Source organism: Equus quagga, chromosome 12 (genome assembly GCF_021613505.1).
Source record: "Equus quagga isolate Etosha38 chromosome 12, UCLA_HA_Equagga_1.0, whole genome shotgun sequence".
NCBI lineage: Eukaryota > Metazoa > Chordata > Mammalia > Perissodactyla > Equidae > Equus > Equus quagga.
The window spans coordinates 77,261,775-77,284,080 of NC_060278.1; the positions used below are offsets into that span (position 1 = coordinate 77,261,775).

Genomic DNA, 22,306 nt, shown 5'->3' on the forward strand with positions numbered 1-22,306 from the left:
AGTTAAGCCACTGACTGAGGCGACACACGCCGGTGGGGCCTCTTGACCACTGCTGCCCCCTCAACATGAGGTTACAGAGTTAAAGTATCACTTTCAGGGCATTAAAGTCACCTCCTGTGACCAAGCGAATCAACAAACTTCTCCATGGGTGCTCGCACGCGCGCACACACACACACACACACACACAAACACACCTATAAGGGAACCAGGAAGAGGATACAGCTTTAAAAAATTATTGCTCCCTAAGCAATTTCTACTTATTTTCAATTTAACCTCAATTCAAGCTTTATCTTGAGTTCAGATCCTACCAAGAATCCAAGTGGTATCAATTTTACACAGGGGATAAGATGTAAAGCCATAGGAAACTGATCACAGAAAGACCTGGAATCCCGCCCTGTGGTTCACTGTGCATTAAGTTGGCCTAAATGCCAAACTACAGTCCAGCTACTGTGTAAATAAAGGAAATTCTTGTGTTTTGAATGATACATTGGCAATGCTGATGACTTTCTGTCATAAGCCACAGTCTAAATTTGAAAAAAAAAATAAAGGGAGGGGTGTAATGCTAATAATGCTTAAAATTTAAATCAATCTATGTATAATACAAGATAAAAATTCAACTGTGTATTATCAAGGGATTTTTACCTCAAGAAAGACTTTTCTGGTTTAGATCAACAAAGAACTTGGTCTTTAAACTTCTTTCATTAGGTATCTGCACTATTGTGGAAACAAGCATCATTCTTAAATTGGTATTCCAGTCCCGATATGAAGTGCGATTAACTTCATAAGAACGGACTATGGAAACGTTTACCAAATTGAATTCAGCAGAACATTAGTCGCGTGATAGGCGCTTGACAACGAGGCCCATTTTCCAAAAAGAATGGAAAATGGCCCCAATCCATGTGTCCAACACACCAAAGGCTCTGAGAAGTCCTGTAATGAAGAAACTGAGCATCTCCAAACCTATTTGACAAGACAACACTTTTGATCTCGGAACACCTGCAAGCGTTCCAAGAAACTCATTTGGAGAAATATTAATTAATTGTTTTTTAAAAAGTATTCTTTGTCCCTGAGAGGAAAAAAAGCGAATCTTCACAGGGTTACATCCCTTCATGGCTGACAGCGATCAGCATATTCTTCTTCCAGCCCCACTAGTCTTACCTGAAATTGGTTAGTACTTGGATACAAATTAAAATGTCAAGAAACATCTGGATGAGGAAGTACCAAAAGGCACGGAGAAAACGTGTTGGTATGAGACCAAAAGGTGAATTTTCTGACTTGTTAGATCCAATGATCCCGTCTCATAGTTAAATACCAACAATTATTCTGCTTAATTAGGTAGGTTATTTCATCTCCTAGAAATCTCTCGGGATATTAATTTCAGTAGTCTTAGAAAACTTTATTTCAGCCATTAACAAAGATCTGTCAAGTAGCAAATATTTTACTACATTATTTTGACTTTGAGATGCCACTTTTTACATAAGATCAATGTGATTTCTTTGGGTACTTGAAATTTCACATTTTAGACAGCTAAGAATGTTAATTGTGTTCACATTCAAGAAAGAGAAAAAACTTCGGTAAAAGTATTCTTTCATCCCTGAAAATACTTACTGTGTGTCAGGTATCACCTCCAAAGTCTGCAATGTAGCATTTCATGCGTTTGTGGTAAATGGAAGGAATTTTCAGCCATTTTTCATTGGAAGATGATAAAAATGAATTTCTAGTACATAAAGTTCCTTCCACTCTACCAAATTAATGTTACCATTATGGGTGGCAAAGCCCTTTCAGGTTTGTACATCATTTAATTCTCACAATAGCTCCACAGTAGACATAAGTATCACTTTCATTCCGTGGATTTTTAATCCTCTTACATCACGTGTCGAATTACATTCCAGTCTCTTCCCCATTGGACCACGTGTCAAATTACATGCCAAATTACTTTAGAACCAAATCTCCAACCAGAAAGCAGTTCGAGTAATATATACTATGCTTAATTATCTATCAGACTCACTGAGTGCTAAGAAGAATAAACCAAAAAGTGAACCTAGGGCAGGTAGGGAGTTAAGTAGCAATGAGTGAGCTCCTAAAGTGTGTCCTACATTATGATTTGTGTCTTGTTACCAACCATCATCCAACTCAGCAGACAACCCTATCCAGGAGGTATTATCACTCCTACTAAGAAACTAAGAAACCTTCCTGGCATCTCCCAGTTGATATGTGCCCTGGAATTTGAATCTGGGTCTCTTTGACCCTAAATCTTGTTCTTCCATTTCAAAATAGTGCTCCAGATTTTGCTTTCAGATTTTCATTTCAACAGCTTCATAGTACAGAAAAAGACACCAATATGTCCTTAACTGTTCTTAACTGAAAGTAAATTGCCCTAAAATTATTTTCATTTTCGAGACCTCCATTTAACTATCTGCAAATTTAGACAGTTTTCTAAATAAGAACTGTAAGTCTTAGTACAATGGGTTGCTGTGATGGTCCTCTGCAGGCAGGTATTTGGCTGCAAAGATAAATATGCTTCAAGTTCGTTTTTCTACAGTTTATATATGAGAAATAGATTTTCATAGGTAGGTTCAAGTACCAGAGCTACAAAAGTATAAAATTCTCATGTAAAGCAGTCCACAGCAGTACATGGAATTCTACTGTAAATAGGTAAATTATGCAACTCTAACTCATTTTACAACACATCACATAAACATCAATTATACATTTTATTTACTTACTGAAATTCATTAATGACGATAGCTAAAATGTATTTAACATATACAATGGACATGAGAGTTGTGTTAAGCGCTTTACATGCATTTTATCATTGAGTCTTGACAGCAACCAGATAAGATAAGCATGGAGATTATTTCCATAATTCAGATGGGGAAACTAAGCCTCAGAGATGTGGAATAATTTCCTGAGTTATCTACCTAGTAGTTGGCTTTGAGCCTTGGCCAGCTGATCCGAGAGCTTGTATACTTAATGACTACTCTGTATTAGGCACTTAAAATGTGTAAAGACACACGTTGTGTGCTCTGGGGTAGACAAGAACGAGTAAGAATGTGCTGATGATACAAAAATAACATATTCTGTAACAAAGGCCTTCTGCAAAAACAACGTCTTTTTCTCGAATGATTCCAGCTATACATTTCTATCCCCTTTGACCATCATACTGATCTTAAGAAAAAAATCTACTTATCTATATTAGAGCAATTGTGAAATAATCTTTTGTAATATAATAAAGAAATACTGTTTTGGGCTCGAGTGTGTCCCCCTAAAATTCATATGTTGAATTCCTAACCCCCTTCAGAGTGCGAGTGTATTATTTGGGGATAAGGTCTTTAAATAGGTAATTCAATTAAAATGAGGTCATTAGAGTGGGCCCTAGTCCAATATGACTGGCGTCCTTACAAGAAAAGAGGAAATTAGGACACTGATAGGTACAGGAGGACCATGTGAGGACAAAGGGAAAAGACGGCCATCTACACGCCAAGGAGAGAACCGTCAGAAGACAATCACCGTGCTGACACCTTGATTCAGAATTCCAGCCTCCAGAATTGTGAGTAAATAAATTTCTGTTGTTTAAGCCATCTGGTCTGTGGTATTTGGTTATGGTGGCTGGAGAACACTTATACAGGAACTTTGGCACACTTTTCTTTATGTTAAGTACAGCCGGTCAAGTGTAAGGAAGTCTAGACTGAAAACTGGTCCTTTTGACAAATGAATGTTGTAGGAAAATTCTCAGTACTTCACTGTGTAAAAAGAAAAACCATCCACTTAAGCTGGTACTCTTTTCTCTTAGATTAATAGTTCTCAAGCTTAGCTGAACACAGGAATCTCTGGGGGGCTTTAAAGAAAATACCAGCGATTGAGCCTCACGCCAGACATTTTGATTTAATTGACATGGGTGTGGCCTAGACATGGATATTTTAAAAGCTCCCCAAGTGTTTCTCATAGCTCTATATTAGACCCAAAGTTTGAAAACACTGGCGTAGAGCGCAGTACACTATGAAGAATTAATTTAAGAAATTAATATCAGTTATCTCCACAAGATGGCGTATTACTGCACTTGAAAGAAGTAAAATTGATACATGTTTCCAAAAGGCAACTCTGTACCATTGCCTGTAGAACAAATTGGGTTTAGACTGAAATGACACCAGGTAGAAGCAAAGATAAAATGAGTCACAACTTTCTGGAAAGGCCTAAGGTTTAGTTAACTCGGGTTACTAATACTGGTGTCAACAAGGGGTCTACTCTGGCCCACAAAGACAACTCTCCTGGCCGCCATGTCTTTCACCTGCTTTCACCCCTTGGCAGAACAGTGACCTCTCGCTTCCCCCTCCACAACCTTCAAGGGCATTTTGAATTCTTTGGCAGTAGTGTACTAAGAGATGCTTGCTGTTATAAAAACTATAGAATCTTTAACTTAGCCATATGCGTGTTCAGTTCACTGTATTGTACAGATGGGCACACATATATATTGGGTACTGTAGGCTTGCTCAAATGTTCAAATTTAATTGTTGATAAGAAATATAGCAACCCCTTCTCAAATTTGAGAATTTACACCAACATCGCAGAAAAGACTTTGCCTATCTGCCATTGCTTTTTAGAAAGTAAAAAGCTTTTAACCATTAGAGAAGATATTCTGTACTTTAAAGGCAGCTTTAAAAATCTTCTGCTGTTCACTATGGAATGGCCATGAGGGTGACGGGCAGAGGGAACAGGCAGAAGAGTTTTAAATGCAAATATCTACCAAGGGAACTATTCCTTAAGCCCCTCAGCATCCTGATATTTCTGCTACCAAATCTTTGACTAGTTATATAAAGGTTTTTGTTTCCAAGGAAACCGCTGACATCTATGGAATTTAATGAACATAAAAAAGGAACTATGCCATATAATTTACATCTGGAGATAAATGTGAATACCTGTCAAAACCATTACATACACACGGATAATTCTGTGATTTTTTAGCCCTATTTTTCTCCATTTAGTAAAGATGCAAATAAACACACATTTATGGAAACAAAATGACAAAACAACATCAACGACAACAACTATTGCACCATGTCAGGTAAATTAAGAAATAGTTGGAACCAAGAATCCGGGCCAAAGGTCGATCTCCTTAGCAATTGAGTGAAAAAGAGAGAAATCTTTATTTTGTTGCGTAAAGGGTTTTCTTCTTCTTTCCTAAACCTCAAATATCTACATCAAATTTTATGACTGTGGCTTCACACGATGGTGAAATCTGTACAAAGTCAGGGAAATAGCTTATCATCAGCAAAGAGGGACAATAAATAAAGCACTAATTTCAACTCCAGGCCTCATGGATGATTCATTGAAACCACTGCTGTATAACATCCAAATAACAGCTCATTATGAGATTCATATATTGGCATCCAGATTCTATGACGAGCTATTTGAGATTTGACAACCCTTAAATAAATAGCCTATTTGGAATATTAGCAGGAAACGCTGAACGATACAGGGAAAAAAATTTAAAGCATATATAAAATATCTTCAGTAAAGTGTGCAAAAGTGGAAAAAAAAAAACTAGAAGGAAATTCCACCCTTTTACCCAAATGACTACTCCCCCCTTCTTGAAATACTTCTTTAGGTGTCCAGAACATGCTGTCTTCCGGTTCTTCATCCTCCTCACTGACTGCTCCTTGTCAGTCTCTTCCTTTTTTTAAAATTATGGTAAAACATACATACCATAAAATTGGCCATTTTGATGATTTTTCAAGTGTATAGTTTAGGGACATTAAGTAAATTTATATTGTCTTGTTGTGCAACCATCACCATCATTCATCTCCAGAACTTTTAATCTTATCAAACTGAAATTGCATACCCATTAAATAATAACTTTCTATTCCCCATGGCTTCTGGCCCCTGGAAACTGCCACTCTACTTTCTGGCTCTATGAGTTTGACTTCTCTAGATACCTCACACAAGTAGAATCATACAACGTGTGTCCTTTTGTGTCCGGCTTATTTCATTAGCATAACGTCTTCAAGGTTTATCCATGTTGTGACCTGTGTCAAAATTTCATTCCTTTTTAAGGCTGAATAATATTTGATTGTGCATATATAGGCCATATTTTGTATATCCATTTATCTATTGGTGGACATTTGGCTTGTTTCTACCTTTTGGCTAGTGTGAGTAATGCCACTATAAACATGGGTGTACAAGTATCTGTTTGAGGTCTCTGCTTTCAATCTTTTTGGCAATATATCATTTTCAGTCTCTTTTGCTGCTTCCTTCCTATCTTCTCAAAGTCTAAATGCTGGAGGTCCCAGAGTTCAGACATCAGGCCTCTTTCTTTATACCTACATTCCTTAGGGGACCACACATGGCTCTGAGCCTTAAATAATTAAAGTCATAACTCCATGGCCAACATTTCCCCTGACCTCCAGATTTGTGAATTCAAATATGACATCATCAGGTAGAAGTCTAATAGATATCTTAAACTTTAGATATCCAAAAACCAAATTGGATTTTTTTTTGTTTAATTGTTCATCTTCCTTGCCATCTCAAGACATGGCAACTCAATTCTCCCACTTTCCCAGGTCAAAACACTGAGAGTTGTTCTTGAATCCTTCCTTTTTCTCATGTGTCATAGCCAATGCATTAACAAATCCTACAGTTCCACCTTCAAAACACATTCAGATTCTGATGTTTTTTCTACACCTCTTGGTCAAAATCATCATCAACACTGCACAGGATATTTGCAATAGCCATTTAGTTGGTCTTCCTGCTTCTACCTTTGTCCCCAGTGGTCTACTCTCAACACTGGCCAGTGATGCTTTTAAAAGCTAAGTCAGATCTTGTCGTTCCTCTGCTCAGAACTTTCAGATCCTTTTGCATTTCTCTCAGAAGAAAGGACAAAATCATTAGCATGGCCTATGAAACCCAGAATAATGTGACCCCTGGCTACCTCTCTGACTTCATCATCCTTTCTTTCTTGCACTCCACTGTAGCCATATTGGCCTCCTTGTTATTCTTCAAATATGCCATTCATGTTCCTACCTTAGGGCTTTGCTCTTGCTGTGTTGTGCCCTCTGCCTGGAATGCTCCTCCCGCCCTTAGTTCATGTCTCTGCTTATATGACCTCCTCTTATCAAGAGAACTTACTCCTGTATGGCTCTATAAAACAGTGAGCCTCTTTACCACTCACGGCGTATGGCCTCCTGTCCCATTTTATTTGTCTCAGTGAGACTTATCTGTTATCTGTTTCCCCCACCCAGAAGGGTGCTGGAGCCTGCTCAAGGGGCTAGAGGCTGTGGCATACGTTGCTTTCCGACTCTGCATTCAATGATGTCAGATTGTGGCTTGAAGCCCACCAGGTTGAGAATATTTACCCAAAGGAAATCAGAAAACACAACAAATGAGGGATTTTTCTTTCTTTTTTTTTCTGAAAGGCTGTTAACCAGCACCACCAGTTCCCCACTCCTAAACAGAGCATCATATGAGAGCAGAGTTGTTTATCTTTGTTGTTCATTGCTGTTTTCCCAATGCCTAGAACAGTGCCTGGCAGAAATAGGCAGCACTCAATGACTATTTGCCAAATCAATAAAGAATGAAATTTAAAAGCCATCATTTTTTTTTTTTCTAAACAGCATCCCTGGCCTCTTTTGTGGGCTTTTTTGGGTGAGAAAGATTGGCCCTGAGCTAACATCTGTTGCCAATCTTCTTTTTTTGTTTTCTCCCTAAAGCCCCAGTAAATAATTGTATATCCTTAGTTGCAAGTCATTCTAGGTCTTGTATGTGGAACTCCGCCTTAGTATGGCTTGATGAGCGGTGTGTAGGTCTGTGCCCAGGATCTGAACTGGCGAACCCCAGGCCATCAAAGTGGAGCTCATGAACTTCACCCCTTGGCCATGGGGCCGGCCCCCTAAAAGCCATCATTTTTATATGACGATTAGGAAAACAAAACCTAATCAATTTAAAAAATTTAATTTTACTCTACCTTATGTGATTCTGGTGATATTATATACTACACATAATTTAATTGTGACCTGGATATTTACAAGGAATCTGTATTCAAATTAGCACCGCACATCTGAAATAAACTTCCCTTTGCCTATAGAAGGAACTGGCTAATTGCCAGCTAAGCTCATGAAGGAGGTTTCTTTGCACCAAACACAGTTTGAATGTAAAACAAGAGAAATATTTTTCAATGATATCGCCACAAGCATCACTGAAAGTTGAATGTCGGCAGCATGGAGTTTTCATACACTAAAACCTGGGTGAGCCTCTGTAACCATGGTGTCGCTCCCTCTGGAGTCCAAGGCAATCCCAGAACTGCTTTTGAGAAGCCACGAACAAGGTTGGACATAAGTCTTCCTTTCTTTTCTTTGTGTTTGCAGAGCATCATATCTTGGTTAAAATGTGACCTGATTTTCTTTAAGTTCACCTGATTTGCTATGATCCAGGTAAGAAGTTTTAGGTTATGTAAACTTGCTGGACATCAGTGTTATAAGCTGTAAGATGGAATGCCTTGGCTTGATTAACTTCTCATTTTAAAAGTTGGAATCAAGGGTTGACAGAGGGCTGGCCTATGGCCGAGTGGTTAAGTTTGCGTGCTCCGCTGCAGCGGCCCAGTGTTCACCAGTTCAGATCCTGGACGTGGACCTACACACTGCTCATCACGCTATGCTGTGACAGCATCCCACATAGAAGAACTAGAACGACTTGCAACTAGGATGTACAACTATATACTGGGGCTTTGGGGAGAAAAAAAAATAAATCTACCTTCTAAAAAATAAAAAAGGTTAACAGAACTTACACAACTAAAATCATGTGCCCCTTCCTACTCTCCATTTCACAGATGAGAAAGTAGAGGCACAAACAGTACGAACAACCTCCCTAAACTCGCTAATGGCAGGGCTGCCACCCAAACCCACATCTCCACCTTTCTAATCCCATCTACTTTTCAATACACCTAAGGATGAAATTTTTGCTGTCAAATTGATTCAGACTCCTAGTGACCCTGTGGACAGCAGAGTGGGATCCTGCCTGGTCTTTTTGCACCATCCTCTCACCTTCCAGCACTAACAGACAATGCTCCGCTGCTATTCATAGGGTTGGAGATGGGCGGCCAGGTCCTTCTTCCTAGTCTGTCTTAATCTGGAAGCTCCACTGAAACCTGTCCACCATGGGTGACCCTGCTGGTATTTGAAATACCAGGGGCATAGCTTTCAGCATCACAGCAACGTGCAGCTGCCACAGTATAAAAACGGACAGATGCAGTGTGGTTCCCTGACAGCGAAAGAACCTGGGCCACAGCGTGAGAGTGCCCAGTCTTAACCACTGGATCACCACGGCTGGCTAAGGGTGAAATACTTCCTAAGAATCCTGAGGATAAAGAAACTATCTTTTTCAGCACTATTTTTGAAAACTTTCTGACACAGCTCATAGTAAAAAATACACTTTTATGGTGACCAAGCACATGCACTCACGTACACAAAAAAAGTTTCACAAAACAATGTGCTTTGCACAAGACACAGATTATTTTCCATTCTAGACAGGCCTATTTCATTTTATTAATGCTGTACATGAGCCACTAAATTGGTCTGCTGGGTCAGAAACCACTAATAGATCAGAAACACCAGTGATAAACACTCTTTTTTTTTTCCTGCTTTTTCTCCCCCAAATCCCCCCAGTACATAGTTGTATATTTTTTAGTTGTGGGTCCTTCTAGTTGTGGCATGTGGGATGCGGCCTCATCGTGCCTGATGAGCAGTGCCATATCCGTGCCTAGGATCCGAACCGGTAAAACCCTGGGCCGCTGCAGTGGAGCGCGCGAACTTAACCTCTTGGCCATAGGGCTGGCCCCTAAACACGCTTTTTAAAAGTAAAGATCCTTTGAAATGAAGATCCAGAGAGTGTGCGTATACAGCCTAGATAAGATGTATATACCACAACACCTTGCACTTTACATGCACTTCATAAACCAGGGAGGGAGGGAGGGAGGGAGGGAGGGAACCAGAGAGGAAACATAAATACATTTTAGATTTCAAAGGATCAGATGTTTTTTTCTGTTAGTTTTACATTTGGATAAAAATCTCCCAATTTCCCTCCAGTGACAAATTTCAAAACTGGTAACTTGAACAAAGGTTGTATACTGAAAAGCAGATCTGAAATTGCACATAATGTGTTAGGAGTCAACATTTAAAATTCATTAACAGGGCAACACATAGAAGCTTTTCCAATTCCTATAAATGTTATTTCAAATCACAGCGGGCAGAGAAAACAGTTCATCTTCAACCAGATCATAAATTTTTATGTAATGAGATGCTGCAAAAAACAAAAATAATATGAAAACACAGACAAATATTTGGGGGGGTGTCTGGGTATTTTGATAAATAATTTCTGCTGCTCCACACATGTTCTTTCTTCCTTTATGGCCTATAAACCACGCAGAAAGTCTTCCACTCAATCTGTCTTCATGTTACATTGCCTTTCTGTACTAAGTTTCTAAGTTTTTCTCACTCCATACTAATATCTTTACACTTTCTAATCCTCTACTCTTAGTCACGATGCTTTCTGTCTAGTCAACTCAATGGTCTCCTCTTGCTTAGTTTTCCTCCTCCGGGTCATACACCTCCTTCTGTGAGGTGGTTATACTGCAATCATTCTGAAATACTTGAGAGGAAGATAGTCACGCTTTTGGTCCCTGCCACATAGAATTGCTGTCATGTGGGGAAGCCAGGAGCTGCCAGGGATGGCACTCAGAGGACGGCCACGATGGGGATCCTCAGGATGGGGAAGGATTCCCTTCCAGCACCTTGGAAGCCAGATCAGTGAGAGAAAGAGGCCCCTATTCCTTGGTGACATTTTTTTGAGCAGCTGAATGAGACTCCACCTGAACCCCACACTTCCACTGAAATTTTCAATACATTCCAATAATTTTTAATTAATTATCTTTTATTTATTCAGTTTGAGCTGGGGGTTTCTTATGCAACTTAAAGATTTTAAGCTGACATCAATATCCACTTCTTTCTTGCCTGTCAATCCACAGAATCCCTTTCAGCCCATCCCTCCTCCTATCTCTTTATAATATAAACTTTTCCAAATTAAGTGACGGGAATGAAAACTGACTACCTGCAAATCTGACTTGAAATTTTTAATCATAATAAATGTAAAAATAACAATGATAATACCAAAAAGAGTGGCTAATATTTAGTGAGTGCTTATTATATAGAAACGATAAGGTAAGGCAGTGCTGTTCAAAGTTTGCTGCAAATTTGCTTTTCAAAATCCTGATGTCCATGCCACACTTATATCAATTAGATTTTTTTGTGTCACTAGAATCTCTGAAAGCAGGGAACAGGCACCAGCATTTTTTAAAGCTCTCTGGGTGATTACACAAGCAGTTAAATTTGAGAACTCCTTTGCTAAAGGTTTGTTAATGAATTATTTCATGTAATTCTTACAGGACTACTATGAAGTACTTATTATTATTATTACTATAATCATCATCAATTTAGCTGATGAGGAAGAAGTCTGAGTCTCAGGAAGCTCACACAGGTAATATGCAACAGAACCAGGCTTTGAAAATATTACAGTGTGTTGAGGTTCTTGAACAGCAGCAAGGAAATGGAATGGCATCTTTTTTAGAAAGCCAAGAACATAGATAACCCACAGAGACAGCAATCTTTGATGGAGAAAGCAGTAAAAGCAAGAGCATTGTGAGCGTCGAAGTCTGTCCTCAAGAGAAGCATTTTAGGATCTAATAGTGATTTATCAGCTGAGCACAATACAGACCCCAGTTCTGTTCATTTATCAACATTCAATGGACATTTATCAAACCGCATCCATAAATGAAACACCTAACTGATAAGCAGGCTGCATACCACAATAAAAGAGAAAGATCCAAGCTTGAAAGAAACTCTGCATGTGGCAGAGGAATTGACTTTGACTCCTGATGCCTGGAAACAAAAGGGGTCTGAGATAGTGTAGGCAACTGGCTTTAGCCAATATTGATAATGAAATTTTAAATTAGGCCAATAAACGCATTAAAAGACAAAGCTTATTACTATGTTACCAATACAGTTCTTGGAACTAAGAGGTTTAGATGAAACTTGGCTGAAATGTTGGGAGAAGAAGAAGAAAAAATATTCTTTCCTGCACTGAAAACTGTGAACAATTTTGAAGCATCAACAAAGCATTAATGATGATAAGCCTGATAAGAAACTGAAAAACCAAACTATTGAAATTCCATTATATTACTAAGATATGAATGTAAAGAATAGACTGCTTTCACACGAAACACTTCAAGTAAACTTCTTGAAAATAATTCTGATTTTTCTTGTTCTTTTTTACATTTTCCTGTAAATCGCTTTAACCCTTTCAGCAATAAAAGCAGTGTTGGGTATTTGCTTTGCGGTAGAATTTGCCAGCAACTACTGCACTGCTCTGTAGCTGAAGAGTCGTCATTCCAGGTGACTCTTTTTCTTCCTGCATCTCCACAGCAACAGATCATTTTTGATGTCAAAGAAAGTATTTTGTCCTTTAAAGAATAAAACAAAAGTTGCAGGCAGATACTCAAATAGAAAATGGCTAGTTTCATACCAATTATGGAAAGAGGCAAGAGTTCCACCTGTTCTTCCCAAGTGCCAATATCATCTCTGCTAGAAAGGAAGTATTTAAAGCACTAAAATTTAAATACAATAAAGAGTAGTTTCCCGCTTTGATGGCAAGTCAACACATCCTCTACTATAATCTACTAAATAATCAAAGTTAAAAAAAGTATGTTCTTTACTTAACATTTTTAAGTAATCTTCAAAAAATAAATACATAAACTGCAAACACTGCTTTGAATATTTCTTCAGCAAGTTTTCAAATCCAAACAAATCAACATTCCACACAACTGATCCCAAAGTCAGCCTGTCTTCACTAGTAAAATTTGCATAAAGAAGACTTTATACCCTCTGGCGTCATGGATGGAATGATTCCAATTGCAAAGCATTTGAGCTATAAGGTCTTGTTTATCACGTCTAAAAGTTTAGTTCACGTGTGCTTTTGAGGCTCAAGGAATTTTTCAAATAACATCAAGCACATTTTAACTATTTAGAATTACCTGGCAACTTTGGCATTGTTAATTTTTTTTTTCAAACAAAAATAAAATTAGTGGGCACAAGCAATCCATATGTCCAACGGTCTATATATCTGCTCATCGTTTCCATCTTTTAACAAAAGTGGAAGTTTTTAGGGCATACGGGCTTCTGGAAGGACTGGCTGCTTGATGGTGTTTTACAACATCTCCAACAGAGAAACTTTTAGTGGGGGCAATTAATTGATACCATGACACAGCTAAATAATGAAGGCAGCATCTGGTGCGTGCGCAATGCTTGGCTTCCTACCTTGGGAGCTTTGGCATGCTTCCCGCATCTGGCATCCTTGACAAGGCTGAGATCTAACAGCTCCGTCTCCTGGAAGGCAAAAATGTGAAATCATTGAGCATCCACACAGATCTCTTTTCTTTGTTTTATATCATTAACATCGCCTTTAAAAATAATATTATCTTGGTACCTGCCTGAAGATTTCTCTGCAATTGGGGTATTTTTTCCTCTTACATTGCTTATCAAATGAATCAGAATGGAAACAAAAAGATAACTAACTGCTAACTGCTACATTTAATACATATCTTAAAACATTTTGAAAGTGTCATGTGCGTGGTTGGATCCTCAGTCTATCCTACAAGCCATTCCTAAGTCATGACGAATCAGGCCTTCCTGTTCCTTTGCTGAAAAATCATTCTGAGAGTCATTCTGAGTGTACATAAGGATGTGTGAGTAGGGTGGGGTATTAGGAAGGACAGGTGGAAGGAGGTGCTCCCATCAGCTCACAGAATACACAGCTCACCTGGCCAAGGTAAAGGATGGATCTGCCTCCTATACCCCACACCCAGCCTTTTGCACAGATACTATATGCCCTGATCTTTTCATTTATTCACTATATATTATGGAACACCTAAATATGCAAGTTACTCTAGGGTACAAAACACATAAGTTAGGACAGCTTCTCTGGATGGACTTGCCATCAAATAGGGGAGTAAAGAAATGTATATGCATAAGACAAAGGAGAGCGTGTTAATGCTAAATTTAAAGTTAACTGCTATGGGGGGCTCAACAGAGAAAAGATAGCTTTTCCCCTAGGGGCTGAGAGAAAAACCCATGGAGACATGAGGAGGAAGAGGGTTCATCCCAGTTGGAGGGTATAACATGAGCAAAAATATCCAGGCAAAAAAGGACCTGAGGTTATGGCAGAACTTTGAGGTGTTCACGGCCTTTAGACACTTAGAGCTGGAGAATATTGCAGGGGAAGGGATAAGGAGGAGGAGAGGGATAAAGAGGCATCCAGGAGAAAGGAACAGCACAAGAGAATGCATACTAGCAGTGTGGAAGGGGATTCACGTGGACGACATTCAGTATTTCATTGCTGAGGCACTAATATATGAAAAAAAGTCATGGGAGATGACACCAGAAAGGAATATGGGCAAAAGGATGGAGACCCTGAAAGTCTGGCTAAGGACACTGAGCCATGAGGTTTGTGACACATATGACACCAAGTTATCTAGTGGACTCTATCACCAGCCAGAGGGACTGTGGTGCAATGAGCAGAGTCGTCTTAACAGGACTCCAGCCATCCAATCTACATTTTCTAGAAAATGAGCCAGTTGGATGCAGGCATGGAATTCAGCTGCTTATAAACCCTCTGGACAGGAGTGGCTATAATTTCTCATAGGCCACAACATCCCCAGTTACTGGCCGCTGGAGTTCCCAGACAATTCCTTCAAACAGCTGCCACCGATTTCTAACGTTTGGTGCAAAATGGTCTGATTATTTTCCTGCGACTAAAGTTGATCTCATGACTGCAGTGTGATAAGGGTCAAAGAGGAGATAGAGTCTCTCCACTGGGATGCAAACCCATACAGCAGGTCCAACAGAACAGCCGGCCCCAGAACAGCTCTCTGTGGGTAGAAGGGAGGGCAGGCAACAGTGTCTTCTCTTCTTTTGCTCACCCTGGCCTTGTAAGTTTCCTTTTCCCCATTTTAGCGGATTCCTTAACCCATTCCCTGTTGAGTGTGACTCTGTGGAAATCCTCCCAGACCCTGGGATGTGACAGGTAGCAACCCAGCCAGGAGCTTGCAGGACAGATTAACTAGAGCCACGCTTGCCCTAAGGCCACACCATCCACAATACTGAAGGTCACGTTATAAGTGTTAGAAGAGAAGGCTATCAACCACAGGACTCAACGCTTCACTTAGGCAAATGCATAATAAAGTCCTCAGACATGAGGAGGGCAAGCATCTGGCCCAGGTTTCTTTATCTCCACAGCAACGACAACCAAAGTATTTGTTGGAAGAGGACAAAGAGGAAGAGAACTCAGCTTAAGGAAGTTTAATCTAGAAGACCAGAACCGAGGGCAGATCTGAGAGACTGGAGACCAAATGAAGGCAGAGGTATTCGGAAGAAAGGTGAGTGTGATACTGTGGAGGTAGAATTGACCAAAGGAAAGAGAGGAGTCAATAAACAGCTCTAGGGTTTCCATCTTCCTCACTTGGACTAGAAAGTTTGGGCAAAATGATAGTACAACTTGGAGACTTTGGTTTGAGGGGTTTATCCAAGTGAAAATGCCAGTCATTAAGTCACTCAAGTACTATATACTGAATGCTGCAATGCTTCAGGCACAGACTAGATACTGAGGAATGACACCAAAAAAATACAAAGATCAGATACCTGTTTTGAGGAACTCATGCACAAATGCAATTATTATACTCCAAAGGAGACATTGCAAGGTGCACTGCAAGATGTGGGCTACAAAAGGCTATGGACTCTTTTCAGTCAGTACACAAGGATGAGAAAGAGTTTGCAGGCTTATAATTTTGTATAGTGGGTGGAGGAGGGCATTCCAGGGAGAGGAAACAGCAGGTGCAAATGCACGGAGGCAGGAATTGTGTGCAGAAAACTACAAGTCACTCGAGACACACAGCCGAGTTGCGTGGAGAGTTAGCTCAATCAATTCCAGACTTACTAGTCATTACATGTGTGTCCTCTTTATAATTATTCATAAGATGCTGATATTTATTTCTGATGCATTTTTCTATATATGCTGCATGACATTTTACATACATGCAGCATAAAAATCACACATACATACACAATACATTTACCTAATTTTATAGCAACATTTTCGATTCAAGGAAATTCCTCTCAGTTGAACAAAACAATAGACTTAAATTTTACTTATTTGTTTTTACGCAGAGAGTCCAAACTGAGTTCACAAAGAACTAGATCTGAGCTGGCATCATTATAGAGACTTTTATATTTCAGATAATGGACGCTGTTTTCTACTTTCAGCTCAAGAGGAAATGTTCATTCCAAGACACAGAGGGGTAGTTAATGCCAGCTGCCCTGGGGATTCATTCTGATACCGCAGCGCCTAAGAAACTTCTCTCGCCCATGTGTAAAATTGTGTGTGCAGGAAAACCACCACAGGGTACTATCAACATGGGTAATGTGGCGTGGGAAAGACCCAGGTGGAAAAGCTGTCCACAGACTCTTGGACTCTTTTGGTTGGAAAGCGATGATTAAAATAGTGTCTCTCCCTGCTATTAACATGCAACAGCCACTCCTCTGGGGTTTAACTACCTCCTATTCTCTCCTCCATTAAAAAGAAAATGAGGAACCCAATACACAGGAACACAAAAACGTTACTTGTGTCATTAAAACTTTTTCTAGGTTAATTTTCTTGTGCTAATAGTTTTAACAACCCACTCTCATTATTAGAAAGCGGTGAAATGGTCCCCTTCTCAATTTAAGAGTAACTGTTTTCCAACTTTATGGAATTCACTATTCCTTTCCTCTTTTCTTTAAGAGAGTGAGGTTATATGATTTTTAAGCAGAAAACCTGGGTTTGAGTAAGGGCCCTAATATGAACTAGTCATGTATTTGGCCAATCATTTTACCACATAATGCATTAATTTTATTACTTATAAAATGAATATGATAGTACTTTTTATGCCAGTGGCTCTTAAACCTTAGAGTCACCTGGAAGGCTTGTTAAAACACAGATTGGCCAGTGCAATCCACCAGAGTTTCTGGGTCAGCAGGACTGGTACAGGCCTGAGAATCTGCATCTCTAATAAGCTCACAGGAGATGCTGATGTTGCTGGTCCACAGACAACACTTTGACAAGTACTGATATATATTCATTCATAGGGTTGTTATCATAAGCCTTTTTAGGTGAACACGATGGATAAAACTATACATTACTTATATGTTACATTACTTTGTATGAAGAAGCTATTACTGTCATTTCTTTTATAGGGAACTGTCGAATTAAAATTTTACACCTACTGAATGCAAAAGGGTGCCTAATGGTGAATAATCTAGGCTTAAAATCTATTGAAGAAAAACTATTGCATAATAAATGCCATCAACTCTTATTCTAATGTGTCCTTAGCATTAAATTTTATTCTATACAAGTAAATGTCTCTGTTCAGAAATTCAAGCAATCATTGAAATTGTTTTATGTATGTTGAAAATGCTGTACTATATTACCTTTGTGTTACACTCAGTAAAATCAGAGGCATCTTTAGAAAAGTGAAAGAGGGAAGTTTGTTCTCTCTCACCTCTAAGCCCATCCAACAACGGAAAGGGGCTTGGGGTGCCCAAAGGCGTGTGGGTTACCTGAAAGAATGAACTAACAGAACCCCTTTTATTTCCAAGGCACACAATGGCCCCCTGCAAAGCTTAGAGACCACATCCCTAGGACTTCTAAACAGCCACTGAAGCATTGTCATCGGCTGTACCTTCTCCCTTTGTCTCTGTGGACAAAAGTGAATTAACAATAATTAAGTACTTATTTTTGATATTTTTGAATGAGTGATGAGAAAACTGAAACATGCAAGATAAAGGAAGATCAAATTGTCTCTGATGCTTGCTATTCAGCAGAAAGATTTCAATCCATCAGCCACAGCACACTATGAGGTAGATGAGCCATGAAATGCGCTGCAAACCCAGGGAAGAAGACAATTTAAAACTCAACTCTTTTCCAGCATACCAATTTCTGTGCATTGTCACCAAGTTCCATTAGTCATCCAACATAATAACATGCTTCAAGTTCACACGATATATATACCGATCAGAGCAGCAATTACAGTCATAAACATTTCACAGGGAAGATATTAATGGCTGGGCATGTGGGGGTGACTATGTATACCTCCACATGTGGTATATTCATTAAGTTGTTCAACCTCTATTTACCAAAAGTGGAAGACACTAATATGTCTTATCGACTGCCAAACCTCCCTAACATGCCCAATGTTTAAAAAAAACCTATTTTAGAGTCCTTTAATGAAAGACTTTAATTTCAAAAGAAATAGATGAAATAGACTCAACTCTTTGTGCTTTGACGTTATTCCACTTCTGAGGGAGAAAAAAATCTGTGTAGTGCACCTCTCAAAAAAAAAAAAATCTCTGCACTCTTCTCACCTGGTCTCCTGTTCCCTTTGTTCCCCCACCTTGATTTTTGTCTTTTTTCCCCACAGTGCAATGGCGCCCCCATGTCAGGAACACAAATGGAAATGAGATGTGTGGTCCTCAATACCACAGCAGAGAAAAGAGAAAGGCGATACGTCTGATTTCTTTATTTAAACAAACCTAGGTTTAATATAGTGCAAATGTCACAGAACTAGAAGGCAGAAGCCTTATATTGTCTCTTAGAATTATAATTTGTAATCTGTGCAATATTAAGCGAGTTACTACAGATGTCTGTGCCTCATATCCTTGTCTGTCAAACAGAGATGCAGATGCCAGCAACACCTTCCTCATTGGGCTGCTGTTGAATCAACTGAGATATTAAATTAAGATCTCCACTTAGTAAGCAAGGAGCACTGCATGCATACAAACTCTTGTGCTGGCAACATTTCAAGGGAAAGGGAAAAGATCCTAGTGAAAGGCAGAAGATCCTAGTAGAAAAAACAAAAATGTATAGGTGAAGCATCTAGAAGAAGACATGGAATGTAAACAAACCAAAGAAAAAGGACCTGAACATCCAGTACTCTGGAGATATTTCATAAAACCTTGAAACCAAAATAAGAGAGATGACTTCTAGAGGAAACTGATTTTCACCTTTATGTGTCATAGTTAAATGCAAAATAAGACTAGCACTTGAAATGGAGAAGAAGCAATGAGATGGTTCGTATGTTATGGGTTGTATTGTGACTACTGAAATAGTTCAAGCCAATAAAATAAAAACTGAAAAATTATTGTGATGAGATTAAAGATTCCTACCACCAAAGGAGGCAAAGTCAAGAATTGTAATTAATAACAGTAGCCATAGTAATCATAACTATTAACAATAGAGAACCAAGAATGTGTCAAGAATTGTAAGAGATAATTCGCATATATTATCTCAGTAGTCCTTGCAACATCACTGTAACATGAGTATTATATTCCTCCAATTTGCAGATGAGAGAAGTAACACAGAAGGTAAATGACAACTGTTGGTCAGTTGTACAACTGAATCACAAATCTCAACTTTTTGCCTAACTATAGAAAGCCAAGTTCAAAGATGGCCACCATGATGTCTGGCCTCTGATAGCCATGCCTTTGTGCAGTCTCCTGCCATGGAGCATGGTCAGGACCTGCAACTTGTCTCTAACCAAGAGAATATGGCAAAGGGGATGGGCAATCACTCCCATGATTTTGTCACCTTATATGGCAAATGTGAAGGGATTTTTGCAGGTGTAATTAAAGTCTCCAATCAGATGACTTAAATTTAACCCAAAAAGAGTGATCCTGGGTAAGCCTTTCAAAAGAGGATGAAGAAGTGAGAGACTTGAAGCAGGAGAGATGCTAAGCTGCTGGCTATGTTGTGTATTGCCTATGAAAAGGGGAGGCCTCTAAGCATGAAGGCCCCCTGACACTGACAAACTGTAGAACTGTAGAATGGAACTGCAGAGACACCCTGAATGAGCTTGGAAGAGGAACTCCAGCTCCAGATGAGAACACAGCCCGACAGACACCTTTAACACAGCCTGTGAGAGCCTGATCCACTGAAACTTTGAGATAATAAACGTGTCTTGTTTTAAGTCACTGAGGTTGTGGTAATTTGTTATGCAGCCACAGATAAATAATACACTACTCTCATTTAATTTAAGAAGAAAGTAAATAAATTTTACATGTTGTGGCATTCTACCCAGCATAAGAGTGACTGCAATACTGTGATCTTTTTTGAATACATCCAACAGGAAAAAATTACTGTAATGGAATCATACACTTTTGGAGCTGGGAGAGACTGCTGATGAGGAAACTGAATCCCAGAGAAAATACATCAATTTCCCACGATCACTGAGCCTGAGTACAAGATAGAAAATGAGTCCATATACCCCCAGACCTATTTTTTTCCCCTAAAGAACTATTTTTCAGTATTGATAAAACAGCAGGAATATTAACTGACTAATACAAATGGAAAAAAGAACATATCTTTGTTCACATATAAGAAGAAGTATCATGATAAACAGACTATAACCCTAGTTTTAGGAGGCTGTATCCCCACAAGGCAATGTGAAGTATACTGGCAAATATCTCGTTAATTTTTTCTTTGGAGATAACCAGAAAGATAGTTCAGCTCCTGGTTATGCAGCCAAATTTCCTCCTTCTTATTTCCTTCTTTGGCTCCCTAAGAAACTTTTATATATTCAATTAATAACAAAAAGTTACGGGGTCTAGCCCTGTGGTCTAATGGTTAAGTTCAGTGTACTCCACTTCAGCAGCCTGGGTTCGTGGGTTGAGATACACCACTTGTCAGCCATGCTGTGGCAGGGACCCACATACAAAAGACTGGCACAGATGTTAGCTCAGGGCAAATCTTCCTCAAGTAAAAAGAGGAAGATTGGCAACAGACTTTATCTCAGGGCAAATCTTCCTCAGCAAAATAAAGTTGCTTAATTTGAAAGTTAATGCAGCTAAACATAAAATTCTATCCACAGCACCAAAGCTTTATTAAGACACAAAATTAATAAAACTTAATTCTACTGGCATTTATGTTTATGACCTGATATATTTATAACCTAATGCATCTATGACAGTGGGGGGAAAATGCCATACATGATTCTAAGGTTCTAGAATGTATTATATCTGGAAATATCTTTTAGCAATTTTTATAAATGTTGAATGAAAAACTGGTGAAATTTAAAATGCCAGTAACTGGCTTTATTTTAACCTTATTTCATTGACATTATTTAAAAATTGAGAAAAAGGGCTCCATAATCATGGAAAATTTATATATATTATAAAGATGAATAAAATCAAGAATATATTGGATGTTTACGACCAATATGTTTTATTTCTCCAATTCTTATTTATTAACAGGCATCTCCTGGAGGAATTCACCACATTTTTATGGACAAATAATGATACTGCATTTGTTAAGGACTCAGAGTTTTTAAAAAATTTTAACTACGATGATAAAGATTGCACTGTCACAATTTTCTATTACATCTGTGTTCAGCCAAAGTCCTCATTCCAGGCTAATCAGATTAACTAGAAACAGCATCCATCATTCAGCAAATAGTTTCATAAATGCTGAAAACTATCTTTGTGGATATTTGTGGTGAGCATAAAATCTGATCTCCATAAAAGGTCTCTTGAAAAGAAATATGGAAATGATATAGATTAATCAGGCAAACAAGCTGTTTCCACTTGAAAAGTCCAGATGATTTAAATGTAGCCAGATTTTCCCTTTAAATCATTTAAAATGTTATCTCTGGTTTACACCTATTTTGCTATGGCTGAACAGCCAAGCTTTTTTATCTGGTAGTGCAAGCTGCTTCTAGTCCCTTAATCTTACCTTAATATAATATTTCAGCATACCACTTATCTGCTTATGTAACACAAATTCTTTCATTTCCCTAGACCAGTGGTTCTTAAAGTGTGGTCCCTGGACCACTAGTTATCAGCATCAGCATCGCCCTGCAATATGTGAAAAATGCAAATTCTCAGGTCCTACCCTAAACCTATTAAATCAGAACCTCTGAGGTGGGGCCTGGCAATTTCTATTTTAATTAAGTTTTGGAGTGACTCAGAGGCAATCTAAAGTTTGAGAACTTCTGTCCTAGATATTAAATGGAGGCAACAGCTGCCCATAGAGAAGGCTAGTTAACAACAGCTAGAATTTGTTGCAGGACATTCTATAGGACGCTGGACAGGCTACCTAGATCCATTTTAGAAATAACTCCATTAGAGGCCTAAAAGCAATGAGAGAACTGATAATAAAACTGTTTGAGAAAAGTCTTCTTCAGACT

General features: G+C 38.8%; 1 protein-coding gene across 1 annotated transcript in view; it reads right to left on the minus strand.

Moving 5' to 3' along the window:
• PLCB1 (phospholipase C beta 1) overlaps nucleotides 1-22,306 on the minus strand; it is a 666,959-nt gene that overhangs the window by 435,922 nt on the left and 208,731 nt on the right. Inside the window, exon 3 of the mRNA XM_046679966.1 lies at nucleotides 13,356-13,424. Coding sequence (XP_046535922.1) covers nucleotides 13,356-13,424 — 69 coding nt within the window. The remainder of the gene's footprint in view (nucleotides 1-13,355; nucleotides 13,425-22,306) is intronic.